A 27,875-nucleotide genomic window follows, 5' to 3' on the forward strand; every position below is an offset into this window, starting at 1 on the left:
TCATCCGCATCTCAGTTTACTGATAGTCCTTAGATGATCTCTTGGGGCCGACTGGGTCAGCTCTTTCTGTTACCACTCCCGCTTGTCTCCTCGTCTTACCCCCTTGTCCAGTTCTGCCACGGCGGCTCCTCACACCATGTACATGATGGTGGATGTGCGTCATCATCTTTCTTCCGGCTTCCAACACTCTGCCCCCAGTGGTCTTTGACTAAACCCTTCACCTGTTTCCAGTCTTAGCTCCAGTGTCATCTATTCAGTGAATCCCATCCCGACTACCCTTCTTATACTACAGCCTGCTGATCACCCCCATCGCATTCTCAGTTCTTATTGCACTGCTCTATTCCTTCCTTTTCCTTCTTTCCACAGAGCGTATCTTCTAACATATGAGGGCAGGAGTCTGTGTGCACAAATCTGTTTTGAGTGGTTAGAAGAGCCCCTGGCCACATCGAGCTCAGCAGGTGTGTGTAGGTGATGGTGTGCTGAGCAGTGTGCTGAGTCCTGCAGACACACCGTAGGGTCCAGGACAGCCAGCTGCCTTGAACAACAGCGAGAAGAAGCAGGCTGTCAGAAGGCCCTTGAAGCAGTTCAGTTAGAATAAACCTAGAATGCCGTGAGAGATGTCGGGGAAGGTATCCCCCCCAAAGTGCCTTCTGAGCCAGAATCCAAAGGACAAGTGAAAATATGGGAGAAAACTTTCTGAGAGAGTGGCATATTTAATAGAGATACAATGCAGGGCAGCCTGAGTACTAAGTTACACCAAACCAGAGTCTCTTGGGAGAAGGCAATGGCACCCCACTCCAGTACTCTTGCCTGGAAAATCCCATGGATGGAGGAGCCTGGTAGGCTGCAATCCATGGGGTCGCTAAGAGTCGGACACGACTGAGCAACTTCACTTTCACTTTTCACTTTCATGAAAGTGAAATGGCAACCCACTCCAGTGTTCTTGCCTGGAGAATCCCAGGGACGGGGGAGCCTGGTGGGCTGCCATCTATGGGGTCGCACAGAGTCGGACACAACTGAAGCGACTTAGCAGCAGCAGCAGAGTCTCTTAGGTCAAGTGGCAAAGGATCTTTGTGTCAGACTAGGTGACAAGTTCACAGTCAGGGTGGGAGGAGGGAGTGGGCAGAGTACGGCAGAGATGTTGCAGATGAAAGAATGTTGATGTTTCTTCCCTCCCCAGGCTCCAGTGAATCCCATCAAAAGGGCATTCATCAGAGCCTGGGGAGGGAAGACGTGGCCTGCAGTCTGGCATGGAGTGATGTGGGCAGGGGAGGGGAGGCCATTGTTTAAGATGAGAATGTAGGAGGAAGAGCTGGGTTCACTTAGGAACGTGAGAAAAGTTCACTGGCAACTCCAGGTGAGTAATTGGATATAGACGTATGGACCTGGAGCCCAAAGTCAGCAACATCTAGGTTGGACATAGAAATTTGGGAATCGTTTGTTTAATACAGTCATGAAATCCGTAGAAGTGAGTGGTACCACGTACTAAGATAAATTCAGTCTCACCTGATTTAAAAGAAACTTTCACTGTCAGCAAATTATATTTCTGGAAATAAGAAGCAATATAGATTAAAATGAAGAGCCTAAATTGCTAACCTATAGAAGATATTTGGTCACATTATGAGGCTGTACATCAAATAGCCAATAGATGATCTTTGTTGGTCATTTTCAAGGTTTTATATCGCTTTTCCATATGGAAAGCATAATAAACAGATGACAGTGAAGGTCGCCTGTGACCTGATGTCTTCTTGCATACTTTGCAATATGAGATAGTAATCAGGGTCCAAAGTTGGCAAGTCATAGTAAGTACCCATCTTATTTTGTAATTAATTCTAACCTTCAGATTAATGATCCAGTTATAAATTGCTCCAGTAACAAGAGACGTTGATGATTTAATTAGACTCTGTATTTTCACTGTCGTCTTTCCTGACCCAGACAAGTGTTTCCAGTTTGTTGCACAGATACTTTGTTGTGGTGGTATTGTTCAGTCGCTAAGACTTTTTTTTTTTTTTTTTTAACTTTACAATATTGTATTGGTTCTGCCATATATCAAAATGAGTCCGCCACAAGTATACATGTGTTCTCCATCCTGAACCCTTCTCCCTCCTCCCTCCCTGTACCATCCCTCTGGGTCGTCCCAGTGCACCAGCCCCAAGCATCCAGTATCATGCATCAAACCTGGACTGGCGACTCATTTCATATATGATATTATACATGTTTCAATGCCATTCTCCCAAATCATCCCACCCTCTCCCTCTCCCACAGAGTCCAAAAGACTGTTCTATATACATCAGTGTCTTTTTTGCTGTCTCGTATACAGGGGTATTGTTACCATCTTTCTAAATTCCATATATATGCGTTAATATACTATATTGGTGGTTTTCTTTCTGGCTTACTTCACTCTGTTGTAAGTGAAACTCTGGCTCCAGTTTCATCCACCTCATTAGAACTGATTCAAATGTATTCTTTTTAATGGCTGAGTAACACTCCACTGTGTATATGTACCACAGCTTTCTTATCCATTCATCTGCTGATGGACATCTAGGTTGCTTCCATGTCCTGGCTATTATAAACAGCTATGACTCTTTGTGACCTCATGGACTGCAGCACAGTAGATTTCCCTGTCCATCACTGTCTCCCAGAGTTTGCTCAAATTCATGTCCATCCTCTGCCACCCCCTTCTACTTTTGCCTTCAGTCTTTCTCAGCATCAGGGTCTTTTCTAGCAAGTCAGCTCTTCACATCAGGTGGCCAAAGTACTGGGGCTTCAACTTTAGCATCAGTCCGTCCAATGAGCATTCAGGGTTGGTTTCCTTTAGGATTGACTGGTTTGATGTCCTTGCTGCCCGAGGGGCTCTCAAGAGTCTTCTCCAGCACCACAGTTTGAAAGCATCAGTTCCTCAGCGCTCAGCCTTCTTCATGGGCCGACTCTCTTTATGGTACATGGCTACTGGAAGAGCCATAGCCTTGACCAGATGGACCGTGTGGCGTCTCTGCTTTTCAGTGCTGTCTAGGCTTGTCATGGCTTTCCTCCCAGGGCGCAAGCGTCTTTGACTTGCATGGCTGCAGTCACCATTCTCGCTGATTTTAGAGCCAAGAAAATAGTCTGTCGCTGTTCTACTTTCCTCCCATCTGTTTGTCGTGATGGGACTGGATGCCATGATCTTAGTTTTCTGAATGTTGAGTTTTAAGCCAGGTTTTTCACTCTCCTCTCACTCTCATCAGGAGGCTCTTTAGTTCCTCTTCACTTTCTGCCATTTGGTTGGTGTCATCTGCGTATCTCAGGTTGTTGATATTTCCCTGGCAGTCTTGATTCCAGCTTGTGATTCATCCAGCCCAGCATTTAAAGTCAGTCTTGTACTGAAGAAGGGAACATACACAAAGGAAACATTTGTTTGATTTAGGAGCTTTAAACCTAAAGCTTTAAACGTAACAGACGACAGAGGAAACCGAGGTCCCAGATGGATGATTCCTCCACTATCTCATAACTTATCTGCATCCATCCAAGTTTTCTCAGGGTTGGATTTATGTTTTTCTCAGTGGACTATGACCCCAAAAGAAGTTAAATGGTGGCCATGTGTTTTCATTGAACATGCATATTTTGAGCACCAGCTCATAGCCTCACTCACGAATCTGTGCACATTTAGGTTTCTCAGCATGTAAGTCCTTCCCTACAGAATTACAAATTAACGGTAAAACTCCCCCACCATTCTGAATGAAGTTTTACCAGACTTTTCCCCCCTTATTCTAGCCTGATAGCATCTGGGAACTTGGATGGATGCAGGAGGATGAATCATTCTAATTAAGCCAGCTTATTATATAAGCCAAGTAATTTAATATATGTCTGAGGTTGAAGACCAGGGTAGGTTTACTGCCTTTCTTTAGTGAAATGAGTCTCAGGATGAGTGATTTTTAAACTTGTTTTTAATTCCAGGCTATACCCCAGCTTTGGCCTGTGCTCCCAACAAGGACGTTGCAGACTGCCTCGCACTCATTCTGGCCACCATGATGCCTATCTCGTCAAGTAGCCCTTTATCATCCCTGACGTTCAATGCCATTAACCGTTACACCAACACCTCGAAAACTGTCAGCTTCGAAGCCTTGCCCATCATGAGAAATGAACCCAGCTCCTACTGTAGCTTCAACAACATCGGCGGGGAGCAGGAGTACCTATACACTGATGTGGACGAGCTCAATGACTCCGATTCAGAGACCTACTGACCGGCTGAGCCAGAGACCCGGGGAGGCTTCACACTGTGCTTTTTCAGGAAAAAGGCACTTTCTTACTCACATACAAATGCAACCTAAGAGAGATGGCAGAGTGCGCACACAGAAGAAATATGATCACATTAGGAAGAAGAGTTGTAAAGGCACGTTTACGGAAGGAACTTCCAGTGTCTTGAAACAGACTTGAGCAGAGGGGAACACTTGATGGCACAGAGCCTTGTGAAGCTGTAGGCTTCAGGTTTGCAGTGCCAGGAGTTATTTGGGACACTGCACCCTAATCTGCTCACACGAGCAACACTATCGTGAAAGAAGAGATAAGGACACTAGATTTCAATTTTATCAATAAAACTACAACTAAATTTAAGGGCAATAAAAGTTTGGTACAATAGGCATGATGTGCACAGCAAATTGCCAAAGGACCAAATAACTCGGGTTTTAGTAGAGCACCACTTTGCGGAAACTGGAGCGGGTGAAACTAGACATTATCCAAACCAAACTTCAATATTTCGGAAAATGAAGCTGAGATTTGGTTTTCAATGTTGATTTTTTTTTTTAAAAGAAAACATCTGAAAGCCTTCTAATATGTATTAAACCATGAGAGAAAGCAGATGTATTTTTACATTTTTTTTCTTTTACATAAAAATTTTAAAATTCCAACTTTTATAATATTAGAATTGAAAACCAGCTGACTGGGTGCAGTCAGGGTGAAAATATTTGTGATGTAGACACGTGATAGATTGGGGTCAGACTGTTGATTGCCGGGTTTTGAATGGTTTAGGTTTAAAACTGAACTATTTTTGTTTGAAAATGTAAAGAATTTCCTCAAAGAAGGAAATTTGATAAAATCAGGAAGTGGATGATTTTCACCCTGTTGCAGCCGAGTGGTCCTGGGGAGTGGCGTTTTCAGCCTCACTACTTGGATGGTACACTTTCGTCACCTTTATGTCACCCCCGTGCCTCCACAGTGGGTTAGGGTATTTTTGTTGTCATTGTTTAGTGAAGAATCAAAAAGAAAAACTCCCTTGCTACTCATAAGTTAACATCATCAGGTCTCTTGGAAGGCATTTCTGTACTGGGCAAGGTTTAAAATACTAAAGCCTTTAGGTCTTATTCACATTTAAAGTAGCGTGTTTATAACATGCTACTGTTTGAGGGAAAGAAGCGACTGCCAACCAGATTGGAAGACTGCCTTTCAAATAACAAAAAGAGGCGGGGAAGGCTGATGTTGGGCTTTTAAACGACAATTTATAAGGGTCTGCTTTTACTGTAACTGTCCTTCCCAGTGAAAATTATTTCAATTATGTAAGGGGGTCTTCCAGGTCGGGGTAGAGTTCCATAAATTTTGACAAAGTGATTCCCAATTTCATTTTATTCTTTTTGTATCGTGAAACTGGAAACTTTATGACATTGTAAATTATCAGCTGGTTTTTCTGAATATAAAGTGTGAAAACACAGAACAGTATTTTGATCTATTTGATAATTTTGTGGGTTTTTGAAGAATTAATGAGCATGTAAATAGAAATAGTGACTGCTTGAATACTGTATTTACTTGCACTCTTTCAGTACATCAAGATTCCTGTATATTTTAGAGTATAATAAAACACAGATGTGAGTTGTATTTAATGCATAATGTATTTGTATCTGTGCATATTACTTAAAAATCTATAAAGTTTCTAGGGCATTGACTACTAGATTTTAAGCATTTTTTCTAAAATATTTACAGAAATTATAAATGTAATTGTCCATCTTTTCTTTATAGTATAAAGAAGTCATAATGAACCCTTCCTAATTATTAGTGGCAGGAAGGTGTTATATGCATTTTAAAGACAGCAGACTACATTTTCTTTTGTACCTTTTGAAAAAAAGGAAAAAAACTCAAGAGGATTCTAAAAGTATACATATGTGTACTTTCTCTTTCCTTTTAGGAATTCTCTTCTGAATTCCCTGAGGGAATTTCCTAGAGTCTCAGAATTGAAAGAGACCTGAGGTTCATCCAGTCTAGCCTCTTAACAAATGCAGGAGCCCCTTCGACCAGGGTGATCCTCCCACCCTGACACTTGCTGTGACTCTACCTCACCGGGCAGTCCACTCAGTTGCTGAGCAGCTCCAGCTGTTAGAAAGGTCTTCCTTAGGTGGAGCTGAGCCTCCCTCCTTCCCGGGAACTTAGGTCCTTGGGCCCCGGGTCCGTCCTCCAAGAGAACACGGAGAACCTCGGCAGGACGACACATGCCCTCTTCTCTTTTGCAGGCTGCTGGACTCATCTGCTGAAGCCATTTCCAGAAGGACTCATTAGACACACTGTTAGATTTACTGCCTCTGATGAAACTCAAGGTGTAGCTATAAAGTAACAAGCTGTTCTTAATTTATCCTCACACGCACCAGAATTCAGAGCTTGCGTCATTTTACGTACATGATGCCCTGACTAGGAATACTTGTGAAGTGGGTCTTCCGATCACTGGCCCACTAGGGAAGCTGTTCCGTTGCTTTACGGTCTCATTTTGTGATGGGCTGTCCCCTGGCTTGATCAGCCACTTCCTTTGGTTAGCACCAGCGAGGGCAAATCCCAAAGCATCGTCGTGAGCCACGCTGCAGCAGCACTGGTACTGGAGGAACCCGAGGGCTGCTTGAATGAAGGGGCACAGCGCCCGCGCGCTCCTTTATAGCTAAACCTTGTGCGTCAAAGGCGTCCAGGCCCTATTCTGTAATGGTTTTATACTCGCACAGAATAGAAAAGCCTGCTTGCTTTTTTAACTTCTGCATGGAAGATGACATCTGAAGTATCTGATGTGTATTATAATACCAGCTTCTGCTCTGGAACTGCTTTTAGGGCAGTGGTGATAATAGCAAATAACCTCCTTTAACAAGACAAACAGTACCGTTTAGTTCAGGAGCTAAGTATAGCTGTTGATTTGGGGTTTAATTTGGCTTATATCGGACCTTTTAAATAAAGTTTTTTAATGCAATAAATCAAGTGTCTTTCACGTGCAACCTTCTTTTTCCCTCAAAATATCTGACTAGTGTTGAACTGTAACTGGTTTTTACCTTTCTTTACTAACTTATTGAATTTTCAATAAAGCTGTTTTAGAATTTAGATGAACCTTTCTAAACAAGCATTTTAAATACAGTTATTCAACAAATACTTACTGCTTGCCTGCTACATGCTTGGCAATGGGCAGAAAATGAGCCTCAAAATTGGGGTCTGGTCCTCTTGGAGCTTATAGTTTCATCATGGGAAGGTATGTGCCTAAAAGTGGAAAGTGAAAGTGTAATTGATAAACTGCTAACTGACGCAAGTCAAGACTACAACACGATCCCTGTGGGAAGGGTGAGGAGAACAGACTTCTTGGAAGGGTAGGTACCTAAAAGTGGAAAGTGAAAGTGTAATTGATGAACTGCTAACTGAAGCAAGTGAAGACTACAGCAAGATCCCTCTGGGAAGGGTGGTCAGAACAGACTTCTTGGAAGAGGTGGTATTTAGGCAGAACATTGAGGAACAAATCTGATTTGAGCAGGTGGAGAAGGGGCAAATGATAGCCCGAGTGAGAACAGAATCAGCAGTTCTTAAAATGCTTGGTGGAGGGGAGGTGGATGGAACGGATATCAGCACTTAGCATGTAAACCTACAGAAGTATTTATTATGCACAGAGATTAGATGGAAGTGACAGCAAGTAGATATAAATAAGCGATGGGAGGAGCAGGCCAGGAAGACTTGAATAACTTTGCCAAATCGTCTTAATGCTGATAATAGTAACAAAGTGCATACACAGTGTTTGTCATGCGCCAGGCAAGGTTGCAAGTACTTGAAATCCGTCTCTTAATCCACACAACTGTCCTATGAGGTAGCTCCTATTCATAGCACCATTTAACACAGGAGGAATGAGGCAGAAAGGTGAGCTGAATTCTGCCAGAGCTTGTTTGGCCCATAATTCATTAGGGCCTAGGTTCACATCCAGGCAGTTCCCACCCTTGGCGTTCGGTCACCTGATGACCTCTGATAACACTTTCAAGTCCTTGTTGAAACTGGCCATTTTGGAACTGGACCATATGCTTGGCCACTAAATGAGTAGGTTCCTTTCAGCTTTGTTATCCCAGGTCACGAGTTTGAGAAGAAACACAAATACCGCAACACCTGCCGTGTGCCAAGCAAGAACTGTGCTAGGCTCTGGGCATAGTGCAGGGAAGGCGGCGTGCTACCAGTGTGTGTCCTCCCGGTGGAGCCTCAGAGAAGGACAGCTGCTCGTGTTTCTGTTGCTACTGCTGCTTCAAGTCTTGTCAAGCGAACATCCTCACTTGTGCCTCTGCAGGTAGCTGGCGGGCTTGTCTGGGTGGCGCTCAAGCGGGAGCCTGGCTGGACTTGGCCGCGTTGTGAACTGGGCTCCATCTGCCCCGCTCTGTGTTCCTGTGACCCGAGCACAAAAAGGCAAGCCTGCCCTCCGCGCGCACAGGTCACGCCTCTGCCCTCCGCACGCACGGGTCACGCCTCTGCCCTCCCCACGCACAGGTCACGCCTCTGCCCTCCGCACGCACGGGTCTGGCCTCTGTGTCACAGTGGTTGATCGGCCACTGCCGAGTCCAGCCTCAGGGAGATGAGGCGCTTGGCGCTGCTTGTCAGAGAAGAAGAATTTGAGTTCAGTTCACAATGAACTTAGCCCTGAAGCGGTGGGCCACACCATCTTGCCATTGTTTTAGGTTTATCCGTGGACATGCCTCGCAGTCTTTGCTGTCTGCCTGCTCCTTCCCTTCTTGTGGTTCCCCTTCTGGTGTAGGAGGTTCAGATATTAAAAAGGGGGCTGCAGAAATGAATTTGGAGTTGGAAAGTTCTTCCCTGGTAGTGTTGAGCTGACAGGGTAGGTGTTGGGTATCAATGCCGTGCCACGCCCCTCCCATGTCTGATTGTGGCCATTCGCTCCAGCTCTCCAGTAGCTAGCTCGCGCCCTCAGCTCGTCTCCAGCACTCTGTGAGTCCCCATTTCTCTGCCTTCCTCGGTCTGTGTTATTTCTCATTTCCCAGAGAGTGTTGTACCCCTCTTCCTTTTGATTCTTACCTGCCTTCTTTCTTGATTAGGTTTGAAATATAGGCTGAGGTGTGGCATTTCCTTAATCTGAAAAGCCATGATTTTGATTTGATCTTAAAAAACTTCTTCCTCTGTGCCCTTCTCTCAACCTAAAGAAAAATTGCATTTTCGATTTTAAGGCCTTCAGCAAACATTTTTTGAGTCCATACTGTGCAGCACGCACTGTCTTAAAGCCCGGAGCTATGCCAGGGATAAACTTCCTGCTGTCAAGAAGCATACATTTTAGTCGGGGAAGCAAGAGGGATGTCAGCGGTGATTGTTCCAGAGAGAAAGATTTGTGATAGTTGGTAGTTGGGGAAAATCCTTGATTTAAAAGACCCCCATTTATGCACTCAAGAATCGTACAATTTTTGATGTGAGATGCCATAAGATTTTGCTGAGAAAGTGGAAGAATGTTGAAGTAAGAAATTAATAAAAGCAGGAAAAGCATAGACAAAGATGGCAACCTAATCCCCAAAAGCAAACCTGAGGTTTAACTAACCCCAAAGCATGTGAAAGTATTAGTCGCTCAGTCGTGTCTGATTCTTCATGACCCCATGGGCTGTAGCCCACCAGGCTCCTCTGTCCACGGACTTCTCCAGGCAAGAATACTGGAGTGGGTAGCCATTCCCTTCTCCAGGGGATCCTCGTAACCCAGGGATTGAACCACGGTCTCCTGCATTGCAGGCAGATTCCATGCCATCCGAGCCACCAGGGAAGCCCAGAGCATGTCATAGCTTAACCCAAGCATCAGTTGGCATTTAAAGAGAGGGGATCTGGTTTAATCGAAAGTGTTTCTTAGATGCCTGTTGGCTCCACCACCCCTAGTCTGTGACATGTAACTCGCTTAAATCTTTAGCTAGAAATGAACATGGCCCAATGACTGAGGTTAGGTGAGCACTAAGCTCTCAAACAGGCTTTCCGGTAAAGTTCACCACCCCCGCCCGAACATGGAGAGGTGGTTCACTTCTGGTGACAGCGGAGCACTGTGAGTTACATCGCCTCAGACCTAGTGGAAACAGTGCATTTTCACGTTCACAGGAAATTTTGCACTCGACATGGTCTTGAACCCTCATTGTGCCTGCCCAAAGATGGTAGGATCCAGTATACTAGAGAGCACTTCCTTGTGGTTCTGATATTCATGGTATGATATTCATGGTATGATATTCATGATATAAATGACAGAATGTGAACGAAGAGAATTCAAGGAAAGGGGGTGTCTGGAGAAGGACTTTGCCTCCTCACATTCTAGGTGCTTGTGAGTGTAGGGGCTTGGGGAGAAATGCCCCGGTTGCCTATGGTTAGGCGAGAAGGAGTCAGGTGGGAGTAGGACCTAGGACATTGCTAATGGTCCAGAAGTGTTTGCCAAGTGATGTCAGTGAAAACAGCGAGGACCACTGAGCCGCGATGAGATCCATGACCTTCGTGGTGGTACAACTTGCTCTGGTTGCATTCCTCATTCCAGCTCTGGGGGAGCCTTGACAACCAAGCCCATGTTGCCGGTGCAGCCAGCCAGCCAGGGAAGGAGCACAGCAAAACGAGAGCCCTTTCAAAGCCTCACTCCCGAGAACTGTCATCATTTTCGCTGCCTAATGGTTCCCTGGAAGATCCCACTTACCGTGTTGTCAGTAGCTGGGCAAACTCAAAGTTGACCCACTGTGAAAGTTATTTTCCCTGAAGAGAGACTTGTTGAAAACAATTACAGGAAAGAATTTTGGGGGAATTTTTTTAATTGAAATACATTTGATTGACAGTATTGTGTTAGTCTCAGGCATACAGCAAATCGATCAGTTACACATACACACATAAATAGATATCCTTTCTCAGATTCTTTTCTCTTACAGGTTATTATAAAATATTGAGTATAGCTCCCTGTGCTATACAGTAGCTCCTTGTTTGTTATCTATTTTATGTATCAGTTCAGTTCAGTTCAGTCGCTCAGTCGTGTCTGACTCTCTGCGACCCCATGAATACCAGCACGCCAGGCCTCCCTGTCCATCACCAACTCCCGGAGTTCACTCAAACCCAGGTCCATCGAGTCAGTGATGCCATCCAGCCATCTCATCCTCTGTCGTCCCCTTCTCCTCCTGCCCCCAATCCCTCCCACCATCAGAGTCTTTTCCAGTGAGTCAACTCTTCACATGAGGTGGCCAAAGTACTGGAGTTTCAGCTTTAGCATCATTCCTTCCAAAGAAATCCCAGGGCTGATCTTCAGAATGGACTGGTTGGATCTCCTTGCTGTCCAAGGGACTCTCAAGAGTCTTCTCCAACACCACAGTTCAAAGGCATCAATTCTACTAGTGATATATGTTCATCTCAAGCTCCTAATTTATCCCTCCCCTTCCCTCTCCCTTTTGGTAACTATAAGCTTATTTTCTACATCTGTCTCTTTCTGTTTGTAAGTTCATTTGTATCTTTTTTTTTGTTTCCATACGGCAAGTGATATCCTATGATAATTTGTCCTTCTTTGTCTGGCTTACTTCACTTACTGTGATAATCTCTAGGTCCGTCCGTTGATGTTGCTGCAAGTGGCATTATTTCATTATTGTCATGGCCGAGTAAACACTCCATTGTGTGTGTGTCTGCGTATGTACACATACCCCACGTCTTTATGCATCCATCTGCCAGTGGATACTTTGCTTCCATGTCTTGATTCCGTGTCTCGGTTGCATAGGTTGCTTCCATGTCTTGGCAATTGTAAACAGTGCTGCCATGAACATTGGAGTTCATGTATCTTTTCAAATTAAGGCTTTCTCTGGATATATGCCCAGGAGTGGGCTTGCAGGATCATATGGTAGCTCTATTTTTAGTTTTTAAGGAACCTCTGTATTGTTCTCCATAGTGGCCACATCAATTTACATTCCCACCGACACTGCAGGACGGTTGTTTCCTGCACACCCCCTCCAGCATTTCTTATCTGTAGACTTTTTAATGATGACCATTCTGGCTGACATGAGGTAATAACCCCATTATAGTTTTGATTTGCATTTCCCTAAAAATTAGTGGTGCTGAGCATCTTTTCATGTGCCCATTGGTCATCTGTATGTCTTCTTTGGAAAAATGTCTGTTTAGATCTTGTACACATTTTTATTAGGTTGGTTGGTTTTTGACATTGAACTCCATGAGCTGTACACTTTAGAAAGTAAGCCCTTGTTGGCTGCATTGTTTGCAGATATTTTCTCCCCATCCATAGATTGTCTTTTCATTTTGTTTATAGTTTCCTTTGCTGTGTAAAAACTTTTTAACTAGGTCCCATTTGTTTATTTTTGCTTGTATCCCATTGCTGTAGATGACAGATCCAAAAAGATCTTGCTCTGATTTATGTCAGAGTGTCCTGCCTGCTTTCCTCTAGGAGTTTCATAGTATCCGCTCTTACCTTTAGGTCTTTAATTCATTTTGAGCTTATTTTTGTGTATGGAGTTAGAGAATGTTCTAGTTTCATTCTTTCACATGTAGCTCTCCTGTTTTCCCAGCGCCAGGCGAGAGTTTTAATGTTGCCCTTACCTTCGGAGATGGATAAGAGCTGAGGCAAGCAACAGATAACCAAAAGCTTAAAAAGAAAAGCTAGGGGAAGAGATGTCCATAAGAGTTGGAAAAGAAATCTAGAATGCCACACACACACATGAACCTGTGTGCCTTCTTGTATAAGACCTAGGCTACCCTAAATTCTTACCTGTGCCTAATTTTGAGGCTCTGCACAAACAGGAAGTGAAAGCCAATTTTCAACTGCCAAGCTGCATTTTGAAGATGTGCCCTTATAGACACAGCCCTTTGGCAAAGACCAGGGAATTCTTTTGGTCCCACATGTTTAAGGAAACCTCTGTCCAATTATTAGCTGACTGCTAAGCTAAATGAGTAGAGACTTCGCTGGCCACAATGGCAAAAACACAGACTTTACAGAACATGTTCAGAAAAGTCACTAAGCAACCGTAACAATCAGCAGTAACAGCAAACTCTGGGGAGGAGGTGAATCTGATTTCCAGAATTGCCATGTTATATTATTTTAAAAGCCCAATTTTCAACAAAAGGTTGAGATATGCCAAGAAACAACGTAATGCCCCTACACAGGAAAAACAATCAATAGAAATGATCCTTGAAGAAGCTGAGACATTGGGTTCACTAGACAAAGAAGCTAAATCATTTATTTTAAACATGTTCAAGGAGCTAGAGAAAACCATGTCTAAAGAATTAAAGTTTTAAAAAAAATACCTCACTAAAGAGAGAATAGAGATAATATTTTTAAAAGCAGATGGAAGTTCTGTATTTGGAAATTACAGTAACTTGAATAGAGGGACTCAACGTTAGATCTCAGGAGACAGAAGAACCAGTGAGTGTGAGGGTAGGTCAATTCCTAGTCTTGAGGAGAAAAGGGGGAAAATGAAAAGTGATCATAGCCTCAGAGACCTGTGAGATCCCAATAAACAGCAACATGCACACAAGGGAAGTCCCAGAAAGAGAAGAGAAAGAAAAGGAGGCAGAATATTTGAAGAAATAATGGCTGAAACTTAATTTCAAAAATGCTAATCTACAAACTCAAGAAGCTCAAAGAACCCCAAGAAGAATATAAACTCAAAGAGATCTAGCCTACACACATTATAATCAAACTGTCTAAAGACAAAACAAGCATCTTGAAAGCAGAAAGAGAGAAGTAATCCATCATGTACAAGAAATCCTAATAACATTAACAGCTAGTTTCTCATCAGAGCTGATGGAGTCAGAAGGCAGGGATGTGGTAGTCAAGGTGCTAAAAGAAAAATACTGTCCATAAAGAGCCTTATATCCAGCACAACTGTCTTTCAGAAATGAAGGACAGATTAAGATGTTTTATTTATTATTACCTATTTGTTATTAAGAAAAATGAAAACATAAAGAGCAATATAGTAATGATAACAGCAAACTAAACTTTAAAAACAGTACAAATCTATTTTTTTAAATTTTTATTTATCATTTAAAAGTCAACTATATAAAGCTATAATTATAAATCTCTGTTGATGGGTACATAATGTATGAAAATGTGAATTTGTGACAATAACACAAAGGAATAGGGGGAAAGGAGCTCACAGGAGAAACGATTTTGTATAACACAGGCAGACCTTGTTTTATGGGGATCTGCTTTATTGCACTTCACAGATACTGCATTTTTTACAAATTGAAGGTTTGTGGCAATCCTGAATTGGGTAAGTCTATAGGCAGCATATTTCTAACAACATATACTCACTTTATATCTGTCACATTTTGGTAATTGTTGCCAAAATTTCAAATTTTATTCTTATTATATTTGTTATGGTGATCAGCGATCATTGATGTTACTATTGTAATTATTTGGGGGTGCCACAAACCACACCTATTTAAGATGGCAAATTTAATACGTGTGTGTTCTGACTGTCCACCACTTATTTCCTCATCTTTTTTCCCCCGGGCCTCCCTCTGCCTGGAAACACAACAATATTGAAATTAGACCAGTTACTAGCCCTAAAATGGCCTCTAAGTGTTCAAGTGAAAGGAAGAGTCACACACCTCTTACTTTAAATCAAAAGTTCAGACTGATTCCTCTCAGTGAGGAGGGCATATCAATAGCCCAGAGCAGGCCCACAGCTAGGTCCCTTGACCAAACAGCCAAGTTGTAAATGAATGCAAAAGGAAAGTTTTCAAAGGAAATGAAAAGTGCTGCCCCAGTGAACACATGAATGATCAGAAAGCAAAAGAGCCTTATTGCTGATACAGACAAAGTCTGAGTGGTCCAGACAGAAGATGAAACCAGCCACCACATTCCCTTACGGCAAAGCCTGAGCCAGAGCAAGTCCCTAGCTCTCTTCAGTTCTGTGAAGGCTGAGAGAAGCAAGGAAGCTGCAGAAGAAGAGCTGAAGCCCGCAGAGGCTGCTTGCTGAGGTTTAAGGAAAGAAGCCGTCTCTATGACTCCAAGTGCAAGGTGAAGCAGCCTGTGCAGATGTAGAACCTGCAGCAGGTTGTAGCTAAGATGTAGTCAGCTACGCTAAACGACAATAGCTGGGACTGCCTTCCATTGGAAGGTGATGCCACCTAGGACTTCCATAGCTAGAGAGAAGAACTCAATGCCTGGCTTCAAAGCTTCAAAAAACAGGCTGACTCTAATGTTAGGGGCTAATGCAGCCATGAAATAAAAAGATGCTTACTCCTTGGAAGGAAAATTAATGACCAACCAAGACAGCATATTAAAAAGCAGAGACATTACTTTGTCAACAAAGGTCCATCTAGTCAAGGCTATGGTTTTTCCAGTAGTCATGTATGGATGTGAGAGTTGGACTATAAAGAAAGCTGAGCACCAAAGAATTGATGCTTTTGAACTGTGGTGTTGGAGAAGACTCTTGAGAGTCCCTTGGACTGCAAGGAGATCCAACCAGTCCATCCTAAAGGAAATCAGTCCTGAATGTTCATTGGAAGGACCCTGTTTTCAATGTTCATTTGAAAAGACCCTGATGCTGGGAAAGATTGAAGGCAGGAGGAGAAGGGCACAATAGAGGATGAGATGGTTGGATGGCATCACCAACTCAATGGACATGAGTTTGAGTAAACTCTGGGACTTGGTCCATGGTCCAGGGAGGCCTGGAGTGCTGCAGTCCATGGGGTCATAAAGAGTTGGACACGACTGAGCAACTGAACTGACTGAATGCAGCTAACATTGAGCCAATACTCAGATTCTGAAAACCCTGGGGCCTTTAAAAATATGCTATATAACTCTGCCTGTACTACATAAATAGAACAAGAAAGTCTGGATGACACCACGCTTTTTGATAACATGGCTTACTGGATATTTTAAGCCAACTGTTGAAACCCACTGCTCAGAAGAAAAGATCCCTTTTGCGATGATGGCTCACTGCCAGTGCACATGGCTGCCCAAGAGCTCAGAGGGAAATGGACACTGAGATCCAGGCTGCTCCACACTTGCTGACACAGCATCCACACTTGAGCGCCTGGACTAAGGAGTGATTTCAACCTTCGAGACATTATGTAAGAAGTACATTTCCTATGGCTATAATTCCCATCAGGAAGCTTCCACAAGCCTCTTATCCTTATCCATTAGAGGGCAGACAGAATGAAAACCATAATCACAGAAAATTAACCAAACTGATCCCATGGATAACAGCCTTGTCTAACTCAATGAAACTATGAGCCATGCCATATAGGGCCACCCAAGACAGACAGGTCATGGTGGAGAGCTCTGACAAAACGTGGTCCATTGAAGAAGAGAATGGAAAACCACTTCAGTATTCTTGCCTTGAGAACCCCAAGACCAGCATGAAAAGGCAAAAAGATAGGACACTGAAAGATGAACTCCCCAGGTCAGTAGGTGCCCAATAGGCTACTGGAGAAAAGTGGAGAAATAACTCCAGAAAGAATGAAGGGATGGAGCCAAAGTGAAACCAACGCCAGTTGTGGCTGTGACTGGTGATGGGAATACAGTCTGATGCTGTAAAGAAAAATATTGCATAGGAACCTGAAATGTTAGGTCCATGAATCAAGGTAAATCAGAAGTGATCAAACAGGAGATGTCAAGAGTGAACATCGACATTTTAGGAATCAGTGAACTAAAATGGACTGGAACGGGCGAATGTCATTCAGATGACCATTATATCTACTTCTGTGGGCAAGAACCCATTAGAAGAAATAGAGTAGCCATCATAGTCAACAAAAGAGTCCAAAATGCAGTACTTGGGTACAGTCTCAAACACAACAGAATGATCTCTGCTTGTTCCAAGGCAACCCATTCAATATCACAGTAATCCAAGTCTAGGCCCCAACCACTAATGACAAAGAAGTTGAAGTTGAAATTCAATGGTTCTATAAAGACCTACAAGACCTTCTAGAACTAACACCAAAAAAAGATGTCCTTTTCATCATAGGGGACTAGAATGCAAAAGTAGGAAGTCAAGAAACACCTGGAATAACAGGCAAGTTTGGCCTTGAAATACAAAATGAAGCAGGGCAAAGGCTAACAGTTTTGCCAAGAGAATGCAATGGTCATAGCAAACATCCTCTTCCAACAAGACAAGAGACAACTCCACACATGAACATCACCAGATGCAATACCGAAATTATATTGATTATATTCTTTGCAGCCAAAGATGGAGAAGCTCTATACAGTCAACAAAAACAAGACCGGGAGCTGACTGTGGCTCAGATCATGAACTCTTTATTACAAAATTCAGACTTAAATGAAGAAAGTAGGGAAAACCACTAGACCATACAGGTATGGCCTAAATCAAATCCCTTATGATTATACAGTGGAAGTGAGAAGTAGATTCCAGGGATTAGACCTGACAGACAGAGTGTCTGATGAACTATGGCTAGAAGTTCATGACATTGTACAGGAGACAGCGATCAAGATCATCCCCAAGAAAAAGCAGTGCAAAAAGGCAAAATGGTTGTCTGAGGAGGCCTTACAAATAGCTGAGAAAAGAAGAGAACTGAAAGGGAAAGGAAAAAAGGAAAGATAAAAGCATCTGAATGCAGAGTTCCAAAGAATAGCGAGGAGAGATAAGAAAGAGTTCCTCAGTGATCAATGCAAAGAAATAGAGGAAAGCAATAGAATGGGAAAGACTAGATCTCTCTTCAAGAAAATTAGAGATACCAAGGGAACATTTCATGCAAAGATGGATACAATAAAGGACAGAAACTGTATGGACCTAACAGAAGCAGAAGATATTAAGAAGAGGTGGCAAGAATATACAGAAGAACTATACAAAAAAGATCTTAATGAGCCAGATAACCACGATACTGTGATCACTTACCTAGAGCCAGACATCCGGGAATGTGAAGTCAAGTGGACCTTAGGAAGCATATCTCCGAACAAAGCTGTGGAGGTGATGGAACTCCAGCTGAGCTATTTCAAATCCTAAAAGATGATGCTGTGAAAGTGCTGTACTCAAGATGCCAGCAAAGTTAGAAAGCTCAGCAGTGACCACAGACCTGGAAAAGGTCAGTTTTCATTCCAGTCCTAAAGAAAGGCAATGCCAAAGAATGTTCAAACTACTGCACAATTCCACTCATCTCACATGCTAGCAAAGTGATGCTCAAAATTCTCCAAACTAGGCTCCAACAGTATGTGAACCGAGAACTTCCAGATGTTCAAGCTGGATTTAGAAAAGGCAGAGGAACCAGAGATCCAATTGCCAACATCTGTTGGACCATAGAAAAAGCAAGAGAGTTCCAGAAATACATCTACTTCTGCTTCACTGACTGTGCCAAAGCCTTTGACTGTGTGGGTCAGGACAAACTCTGGAAAATTCTTCAAGAGATGGGAATACCAGACCACCTGACCTGCCTCCTGAGAAATCTGTATGCAGGTCAGGAAGCAACAGTTAAAACCGGACATGAAACAATGGACTGGTTCCAAATTGGCAAAGGAGTACGTCAAGGCTGTATATTGTCACCCTGCTTATTTAACTTATATGCAGAGTACATCATGCAAAATGCCAGGCTGGATGAAGCACAAGCTGGAATCAAGATTGCCAGGAGAAATAGCAATAACCTCAGATATGCAAATGATATCACCCTTATGGCAGAAAATGAAGTGGAGCTGAAGAGCCTCTTGATGAAAGTGAAAGAGAAGAGTGAAAAATTTGGCTTAAAACTCAACATTTAAAAACTCAGATCATGGCATCTGGTCCCATCACTTCATGGCAAGTAGATGGGGAAACAATGGAAACAGTGAGAGACTAAAATCATGGTCCCTTCAGTGTTGGGACCAGATGGATGCCATGATTTAGTCTTTTGAATGCCGAGTTTTAAGCCAGGTTTTTCACTCTCCTGTTTTACCTTCATCAAGAAGCTCTTTAGCTCCTCTTTGCTTTCTGCCATTAGAGTGGTGTCATCTGCATATTTCAGGTTATTGGTATTTCTCCCTGCAATCTTGATTCCAGATTGTGCTTCATCCAGCCTGGCATTTCGCATGATGTACTCTGCATGTAAGTTAAATAAGCAGGGTGACACTATATAACCTTGACGTATTCCTTTCCCAGTTTTGAACCAGTCCATTGTTCCATGTCCAGTTTTAACTGTTGTTTCTTGACCTGCATACAGGTTTCTGAGGAGGCAGGTAAGGTGGTCTGGTATTCCCATCTCTTTAAGAATTTTCCACAGTTTGTTGTTATCCACACAGTCAAAGGCATAGTCAATGTTTTTCTGGAATATTCTTGCTTTTTCTATGATCCAACGGATGTTGGCAATTTGATCTCTGGTTCCTCTGCCTTTTCTAAATTCAGCTTGTACATCTGGAATTTTTTGGTTTATGTACTGTTGAAGCCTGGCTTGAAGGATTTTGAACACTACCTTGCTTGCAAGTGAGATGAGTGCAATTGTGTGGCAGTTTGAACATTCTTTGGCATTGCCCTTCTTTTGGATTTGAATGAAAGCTGACTTTTTCCAGTCCTGTGGCCACTGCTGAGTTTTCCAAATTTGCTGGCATATTGATTAATGAAAGCAAAAATATAACATTTCACTTCACTGTAGTGAAAGCAGTGCTTAGAAGGAAATTTAGCTGAAAACATAGTAAAAAGGGAGAAAGGTCTCAAATCTATAATCTTCCAGTTTAAGATATTAGACAAAAGAAGTGCAGACAGAACCCAAAGCAGGCAGAAGAAAACAATAGAAGTTAGAGCGAAAATAAATGTGGGCATTCAAGAAAAAAGAAAAACCAACAAAACAATCCCTCTACAGAAGTCTGAAAAAACTGACAGACGTGTAGCTAGATCGATCCAGAAAAAAAGAGTGAAAATCAGGAAAAGAAGAGGAATTCTAATAACCTCATAGAAATCAAATGAATTTATAAGACAGTACTATGAATAATTATATACCAACAAAGCTACTAATCTAAATGAACAAATTCCTAGGAAGATAAACTATCAAAACTGTTTCAAGAAGGGGTAGTATAGAAAAGTCTGAGTAGGCTTATGCTACATAAAGACATTGAATTTAAAAAAAAATCCCCATGAAGAAACGCTCGGGACCAGGTGACTTCACTGGTGAATTGTACAAAACGTTTCAAGAAGTAACACCAGGCTTTCAGAAACTCTTTTTAAAAACAGACGAGAGGGAAACATTTCCACCTGGCTCTGTGAGGTATTAACCTCATACCAAAACCAGACAAAGGCATCTTAAGACCACTACAGAACTATTCTTTTATGAGCACAGATGCTAAAGTTATCAACAAAATAGTATCAAACCAAATCCATCACCATCTAGAAACCTTCATACACCATGAATATCCCTTATGAATACAGACGCAAAAAGGCATCAAAAGAAAAATACTATCAACTCAACTATATCAGTGCTGAAAAAGTATCATAGGAACTTCCCTGGTGGTCTGATGGTAAAGAATCTGCCTGCCAATTCAGAGCACACGGGATGATCCCTGGTCCGGGAATTAAGATCCCACAAGTTGCTGGGCAACCAAGCCCATGTCCCCAGAGCCCACGTTCTGCAGCAAGAGAACCCACCGCAGTGAGAAGCCTGCTCACTGCAAGGAGAACGGCCCCGCTCACCACAACTAGAGGAAGCCCTCGGGCAGCAGCAGAGACCCAGCGCAGCCAACAATAAACGTTACATACCATGACTAAGTGGGGCTTATCCCGGGAATGCAAGATATGTCCAACATATAAAAATAAGTCAGTGTAATACTCCATATCAATAAAAGCGGCAAACACTGGATTATCACTATTAACGGAGAAAAAGAATTTTGAAGATAAAAACACTAAACACTAGGAGTAGAAGGAAGCGCCAACCATGAGAAGCCCACAGCTGACATGAGTGAATGAGTGAAAGCTTTCCCCAAGATCAGAAATGAGGCAAGGATGTTCAGTCTCACCTCATCAACCCAGCACTGTACTAGAGGTTCCAGTCAGCACAATTAGACGGGAGGGGGGAAAAAAGGTGTTTATACAAAAGGAAAAAGTTAATCTATGTGTAGATGACAGGATCTTGTATATTTGTGGTTGTTCAGTCACTCAGTCATGTCCGAGTCTTTGCGACGCCATGGACTGCAGCATGCCAGGCCTCCCTGTCCATCACCAACTCCCAGAGCTTGCTCAAACTCATGTCCATTGATTTGGTGATGCCATCCAGCCATCTCATCCTCTTCTCCTCCTGCCTTCAATCTTTCCCAGCATCAGGGTCTTTTCTAATGAGTCAGTTGATGGCAAAGTAATGTCTCTGCTTTTTAATATGCTGTCTAGGTTTGTCATAGCTTTTCTTCCAAGGAGCAAGTGTCTTTTAATAGAGAAAACCCTAAAAACTCCACCAGAAAATTATTAGTGCTGTGACGTTCAGCAAGGTTGCTAGAGTCAAGATCAATATAAAAAATCAACTGTATTTTTATACACTTGCAATTAATGATTTAAAATGAATTTAAAAGAACAATTCCATTTATTATAGCATTCCCCAAAATACTTGGGAATAAAAATAAAAGGAATTCGTACACTAAAAATGACTAAATAAGAATACATCCTGTGTTCATGAATTGGAAAACAATATTATTAAAATGGCAGCACTCCCCAAATTATAGGTTTAATGAAATATCTATCAAAATTCCAGTGATTTTTTGACAAAAATCTTACAAGATGACCCCAAAAAGTTCATATGGAACTTCAAAGGATCCAAAATAGCCAAAGCAATTTTAATGAAGAACAAAGAGGACTCATGCGTCCCAATCTAAAAACTTACTACAATGCTACTGTAATAAGGTCGACTGCGATTGTCACTCAAGAACAGACATACAGACCAGTGGCACTGCGCTGAGTTTAGAAATAATCCCACTCATTTATGGTCAGTAGATTTCCGTAAAGGCACCAAGATAATGCAAAGGGGAAAAAATAACCTCTTTCAACAAATGGTGCTGGGACAGCTAGATGCTCACTTGCAAAAGAATGAATTTGGACCCCTACTTCACAACATATACAAAAATTAACTTCTGTGGGTCTTAGATCTAAATGTAGGAGCTCAAGCTAGAAAATATTTAGAAGAAAACAGCTCTAAGTCTGTGCCCGTGGATTAGGTATGACACCTAAAGCACAAACAACTAAGAAAAAACAGATAAATTAGATTTCATCTTAACGATTTCATCACAAAATTAAAAACTTTTGTGTACCAAAAACCAATATCAAAAGGTGAAAAGACAGCCAACAAACGGAGAAAATATTTGCAGATCACTTACCTGGTAAGGGTCTAATATTCAAAATAGAGAACTCCTACAACTAAATAATAAAAAGAAAATTCAGTTTTTTTACGTGGGCATAAGGTTTTATTTTTTCCGGACTCCTCATTTTGCATTCGGGTGGAGCCGGTCAACAGCGCTGTGTTAGTTCAGGTGGACAGCGGAGGGATTCAGCCGCGCACACGTGAGGATGAAATGATGCCATTTGCAGCAGCATGGGCGGACGCGGAGACTGCCACACTGAGCTCGGTCAGTCAGGGGAGAACTATCCTAGGACATCCCTTGTATGTGGAATCGAAAAAGAAAGACACGAATGAACTTACAAAACAGAAAGCGACTGACCAACGTAGAGAACAAACTGGTAGTTGCCAGCAAGGAGGGGCGAGAAGGGGTAGTTTGGAATCGGGATGGACACGCACACGCTGCTGAATGTACAAGGGTCATCACAAGGACCTACCGCACAGCACGGGGAACTCTGCTCAGGGTGACGTGGCAGCCTGGATGGGAGGGGAGTCGGGGGGAGAATGGAGGCATACGATTTTAATCATTTCTTCAAAAAAGATATGTAAGTGGCCAATGAGCACTTGGAAGAATCTTCAGAGCTTCCCTGGTGGCTCAGTGGTGAGGAGTCACCACCACTCCTGCCAGGGCAGGAGACACCCGTTGGACCCCTGGTCCGAGAGGATCCCACGTGCGGCAGAAAAACGGGGCCCGAGCGCCACCCGGAACCGCGGCTTCTGAGCCCACGCTCTGCAGCTCCTGAGGGCAGAGAGCTCACGGCTCTGCAACAAGAGAAGCCGCTGCAACAGAAGCTCTCGCACTGCAACGAGGAGCAGCCCCCGCTCGCTGCAGCCAGAGAAGAGCCCAGGCCCCGCTGGCCCCAGCTAGAGAAAAGCCCAGGCAGCATCGAACACCCGGCACAGCCACAAATGTAAAATTTTTCATTAAGAAAAGAAAGGTACGTCTCATTATTTGCCATGAGAGAAATGAAATCACACCCACAACGGAAACCACAGCCATTGGGACGGCTATGATTTTAACAGACGACAACAAGCACTGGCAAGAATGTGAAAATATTGGAATACTTTAACACTGCTAATAGGGCTGTAAAATGATGTAGTCCCTTTGGAAAACTCTTGCTGCTGCTGCTGTGCGACCCCATAGACGGCAGCCCACCAGGCTCCGCCGTCCCTGGGATTCTCCTGGCAAGGACACTGGAGTGGGTTGCCATGTTCTTCTCCAAAACTGTCTTGACAGTTCCTCAAACAATTAAACACTACCCTATGACCCAGCAATTACTCTCCTAGGCGTATACACAAGGAGTTGAAAACACATGTTCACATATATAAACTTGTGCATGAACGTTCATAGCAGCATCATTCCTAATAGCCAAAGGTGGCAGCCCCCTGAAGCCCACTTACTTATGAATGGATAAACAAACGCGATGCGTCCATACAGTGAAACGTTATTCAACCATAAAAAGGAAGACCTTGTAGGCGGTACACAAGCATAAACCTTGAAAACGATACACCAGGCGGAAGGAGGCAGGAACAAAAGGCCACCTGGGGTGTGATTCTATTTAGAGAGACTGTTCAGAATGGGCAAATCCACAGAGATAGGGAGCATGTCAGTGCCTGCCACGGGGGGTGGGCGTGACTGCTCGTGGGCACAGCGTCTGTTCGGGGGAGGGGGGGGGAGGGTGCTGGTCCCAGGCGGGGCTCTCTCGGCGGGGTGCTGGGGAGGCCCTCCTCCTGAGAGGCCTCGGCAGGCGCTGGGACAGACAGGCTGCCGGCAGGCCGCGGCTGCGCCTTCCCTAAGAACGGCACTTCTTCAGCTCACTGCTGCCTCTCACTTCCTCTTGGAGGAAAACCGCAGACAGGCCCAGCTGCACCTTCATGGGAAACCGCACCGACCGGCCACTTCCCCCAAGCCCGATTCCGCCAAAAGTACACCCCGGGGCGTCCCGCCTCTCTGCTGTGGTCCGGATCAACGTTTGCTTCCTGAGTTTCAGGATCGCAGCTCACAAAAGCATGTCATGACCATGAGTCATGGGTGCTTTTTTTTCTATCTTGAAAATGATTTATTCTGCTCATTTCCCCTACCCTCCGCTTTGCTCTGCCATCTGGCAACTGCTTTTCATCGTGGAAGCCCCCCCCTCATTTCTGCTTTGTTTGCAGTTTGTTCTGAATCTTCAGTAGATAGCAGCTCGGGGAAAGTTCTTGGTGCTCTGCTCGCGGGAGCAGAAGGTGCATCCAGCAGGTGCCTCAGAAGCGTCACTGGTGAAGGAGCTGCACCATGCCTGCATGTAGGCCTGGCCTCTGTCTCTCTCGGGCTGATCTGAATCATCTCGGCAGGAAGCAAGATGTGCATTTCTGAGATGATTTCTGCTTCCCTGGGGCGGCGGCCGTGGCCACATCCGGAGCCGCATGGCGCCGCCAGCTCACCCCTCCTGGGTCTGCGCCAGCATCTGGTGGGAGAGGTCCCCGTTCTGTTCCAGGGGGACCTCCCGGGTTTCCTCGGGAATCCTGATTTGCGTCTGCAAATTCCCTGAAGGCCAGACTGATTCATTCCAGGCCTTTGCAAGCAGGCAGTGAGTCAGTGGGTCTTCACTTCTTTCCCACGTGAATGATTCAACACACATTCCATGCAGAAGAAAACGGGCGCAACAAGGTCAAATAAACAGGCGAGGTCTGCATGGGGAAGTGAAAACCAGGAGGCCAAGAAAGCAACGGCCAGTCTGACTCTAGGATCTGTGCTCTTTATTATCCTGCCTGAGAGCCAGAGAAGGGTCCAGAAGGGCCACACTGTGGGAGACGGGCAAAGAATCTCATTTTTCGCTTTGTATAATTATAATAACAGTTAATTATATATTATATATATATATATATATATATGCACATACTGCTTTAAAACACCTAATTTATAACGGAGATGAAACTAGCTATATCTTGAAGAGGCAAATCACATAAAGCTAACTATCCATTTTCTTTAAAAAAAAAAAAAAAACCTATCCATTTTCCACTTTAAAAATGATCTGAGATAATTACTAGGCATAGAGTCAAAACAACTTGGAAATGTTGGACACAAGGAATACCGACACCAGAGGCCTGAAAACGGTCTTCACACACTGAATACGATTTTGCATCTACAGTTCACTCTGTGGGAGGTCCTGCTCCGGCTGTGGTGGGCTCTCCAAAGACACCTGTCCAGTGACTGGATAAAGTCTGCATGCGCCAGCCCCAGGCCGCTCCAGCCACCTGTCTGCAAGGAGAAGGCCCTGAGTTCACAGCATCGCTCCATCCCTTACAGCTGGGCAGCCAGAAGGTGCTTGCCCAGAGCCAGTGTGATTTATTGACGTGCCTGGAATCCCTGGATGAGACACACTGTGCCCAGGAATCCTATTACTCATCTGTTCCCATCGCTGCCCTCTCTTCAGCACTTTTTCCAGCCTCTCTCTCTCTCTGGGGCACAGCCCTCTTTCTTTCCAGTTATGCTGAGGCCTGCCTGACACATTCTGATCACTGGCAGAAAGGCAGATTTGAGAAAAGTTTCCCCTCTGTTTTCAAAAGCTGCCTCAGGCTCCACATTGCTGGGGCCGCCTGTGGCTGTGGCATGATGGGTCCGAATTCTGGCCACCAGTAGGGAAAAGTCCCCACGGCAGCCATTCTAAGACGGCTTTTGCTTTGAGTGTTCTTACCCTCGATAATGTTTGAGGCTTGTGAAATACCTGTATATCCTGGGAGTCACTTGATCAACAACAAGAAAAAGCACACACAACATGCAGAACTAGCCGTCTTGTGGACATGTGAAACATAAGCTGACGTTTATTTCTGTTTGAGCTGTTAAATCAATTGTGTGATGAAAGATCTGCTGGAGGAAGAAATGGCTTGAAAAATAGAAATGAGAGTATAAAATACCAGAAAATACCTCACTAATTTCCACCTAAGAGGGAAAGACCCTGACGCAGCCTGTCTCCCTACCTCCTCCCTGCCTCCCAGATGGGCTCTGGGGCAAAGAGGAGGTCCCACTGTCGTGAGCTTCAGCCTGTGTCGGTGTGTGTATGTGGGGGGGGAGGCATTTCCAAAACCCCCTAGTCCCTCTCATATAACCGCCCGTAGAGAGCTGCCGTCACCAGCCCAGAGGACAGTCCCCTCTTCTTCAGGAAATACTGATCACTCTCCCAGCCCAGCTGGTCAGGGGTTTCCAGCATCATCCCTGAGGTCAGAAGCATTGGGAAGATAGAAGAAGTACTGAAGTTCCCCCACAGGTGAAACTCGAACATCCCCATGGCCTCTGTGATCTCCTGCCCGCACGTGTCAAAGCCAAGACCCCCACACTTGACCAGCGCACAGACTTGGACATAGTAGGTGCCGTGCACGGTGTGAAGACCATCGAAGACCCCCAGGGCATACAGCTCCGGGGACACGGTGGGCCTCTGGTAAAGCAGATGACAGCAGAGGCCGTGTGCACAGACGTGGACGTGGCCGTCCCTCCCCCACACGGGAACCAGGGTGAAATTGTCATACATCATCTCAGAGTTAAACGTGGGAGAGGCATTCGTGGTTGATTTGGGGGCCGCATCACAATGGACGTCCTGGGCATCCTTCTCTGAGTAGGGATCCCCTGCCAAGAGTTGTAAAAACTTCCTGTGGAACGGGTCCGTTTTCCCTGTGGCGTTCCCTGCACTGACGAGCCCCGGTGGGTTTCTGGCCACCTCAGCAATTATGAGGCGGCCTTCAGGACTGTCCATGCTGTGGTGCCAAAAGGACTTCAGAGGGGTGTGTATGCCGCTCCCCGTCATCCCCAGAGACGGGTGGTGGATGTTCGCAGCCAGAAGGTTGATGCCAAAGGCGATGGCGAAACCGCTCTGAATCTGAATGGCCGCCAAGAGTGGGAGCTGGTTCATCCAGGCAGTCGGATACACAACGTGCTTCACCTTGGAGTCCTGGAGGAGCCTGACGGCAGGGTCAAAGAACAATATGTCAAAGCAAGTGAAGACGCCGAACTTGCCAGCGAAGGGGGTGTCAAAGACTGTGTGATCCACCTCCAGAGGGGTATCGAACGCTGCCTCAAAATAGAGGTTGTGTTTGCGGTAGCGGTCAACCAGGGTTCCATTACTGCTGAACACAACGTTCGTGTTAAACTGGTATCTACCGTCACTCGGGCACCCTGGGTCACTGCTATGGCAAGGCTGCTTTGTCCCAAGATTGGCCACCAGGAACATCTCTCCCTTCATAGCCATGCAACTCAGGCGCTGGAGGACCTAGAGGGGGAAATGAAAGTGTAAACGAAGGAAGTTTTAAACCCTGCCTCCTTCTTATAATTTTAGAACAGTACCTGTATTGTGTCCATAATATGTAAACAGCTAACATAAATCAAGAAGAAAAGAGTACCCACCACTGAAAGCACG

At 44.3% G+C, this 27,875-nt stretch overlaps 2 protein-coding genes across 6 annotated transcripts in view; one reads left to right on the forward strand and one right to left on the reverse strand.

The window, feature by feature from the left end:
- Positions 1 to 5,860, forward strand: part of ANKRD28 (ankyrin repeat domain 28) — a 216,046-nt gene extending 210,186 nt beyond the window's left edge. For all 4 annotated transcript variants that reach the window (XM_070377138.1, XM_070377133.1, XM_070377135.1 and 1 more), the window contains exon 28: positions 3,934 to 5,860. In XM_070377138.1, coding sequence (XP_070233239.1) covers positions 3,934 to 4,220 — 287 coding nt within the window. In that variant the 3' untranslated portion in view covers positions 4,221 to 5,860. The remainder of the gene's footprint in view (positions 1 to 3,933) is intronic.
- A 10,992-nt stretch (positions 5,861 to 16,852) lies between these two features.
- Positions 16,853 to 27,875, reverse strand: part of BTD (biotinidase) — a 49,864-nt gene continuing 38,841 nt past the window's right edge. For both annotated transcript variants that reach the window (XM_070377147.1, XM_005910545.2), the window contains exon 4: positions 16,853 to 27,728. In XM_070377147.1, coding sequence (XP_070233248.1) covers positions 26,556 to 27,728 — 1,173 coding nt within the window. In that variant the 3' untranslated portion in view covers positions 16,853 to 26,555. The remainder of the gene's footprint in view (positions 27,729 to 27,875) is intronic.

This window comes from Bos mutus, chromosome 1 (genome assembly GCF_027580195.1).
Source record: "Bos mutus isolate GX-2022 chromosome 1, NWIPB_WYAK_1.1, whole genome shotgun sequence".
NCBI classification, from domain to species: domain Eukaryota; kingdom Metazoa; phylum Chordata; class Mammalia; order Artiodactyla; family Bovidae; genus Bos; species Bos mutus.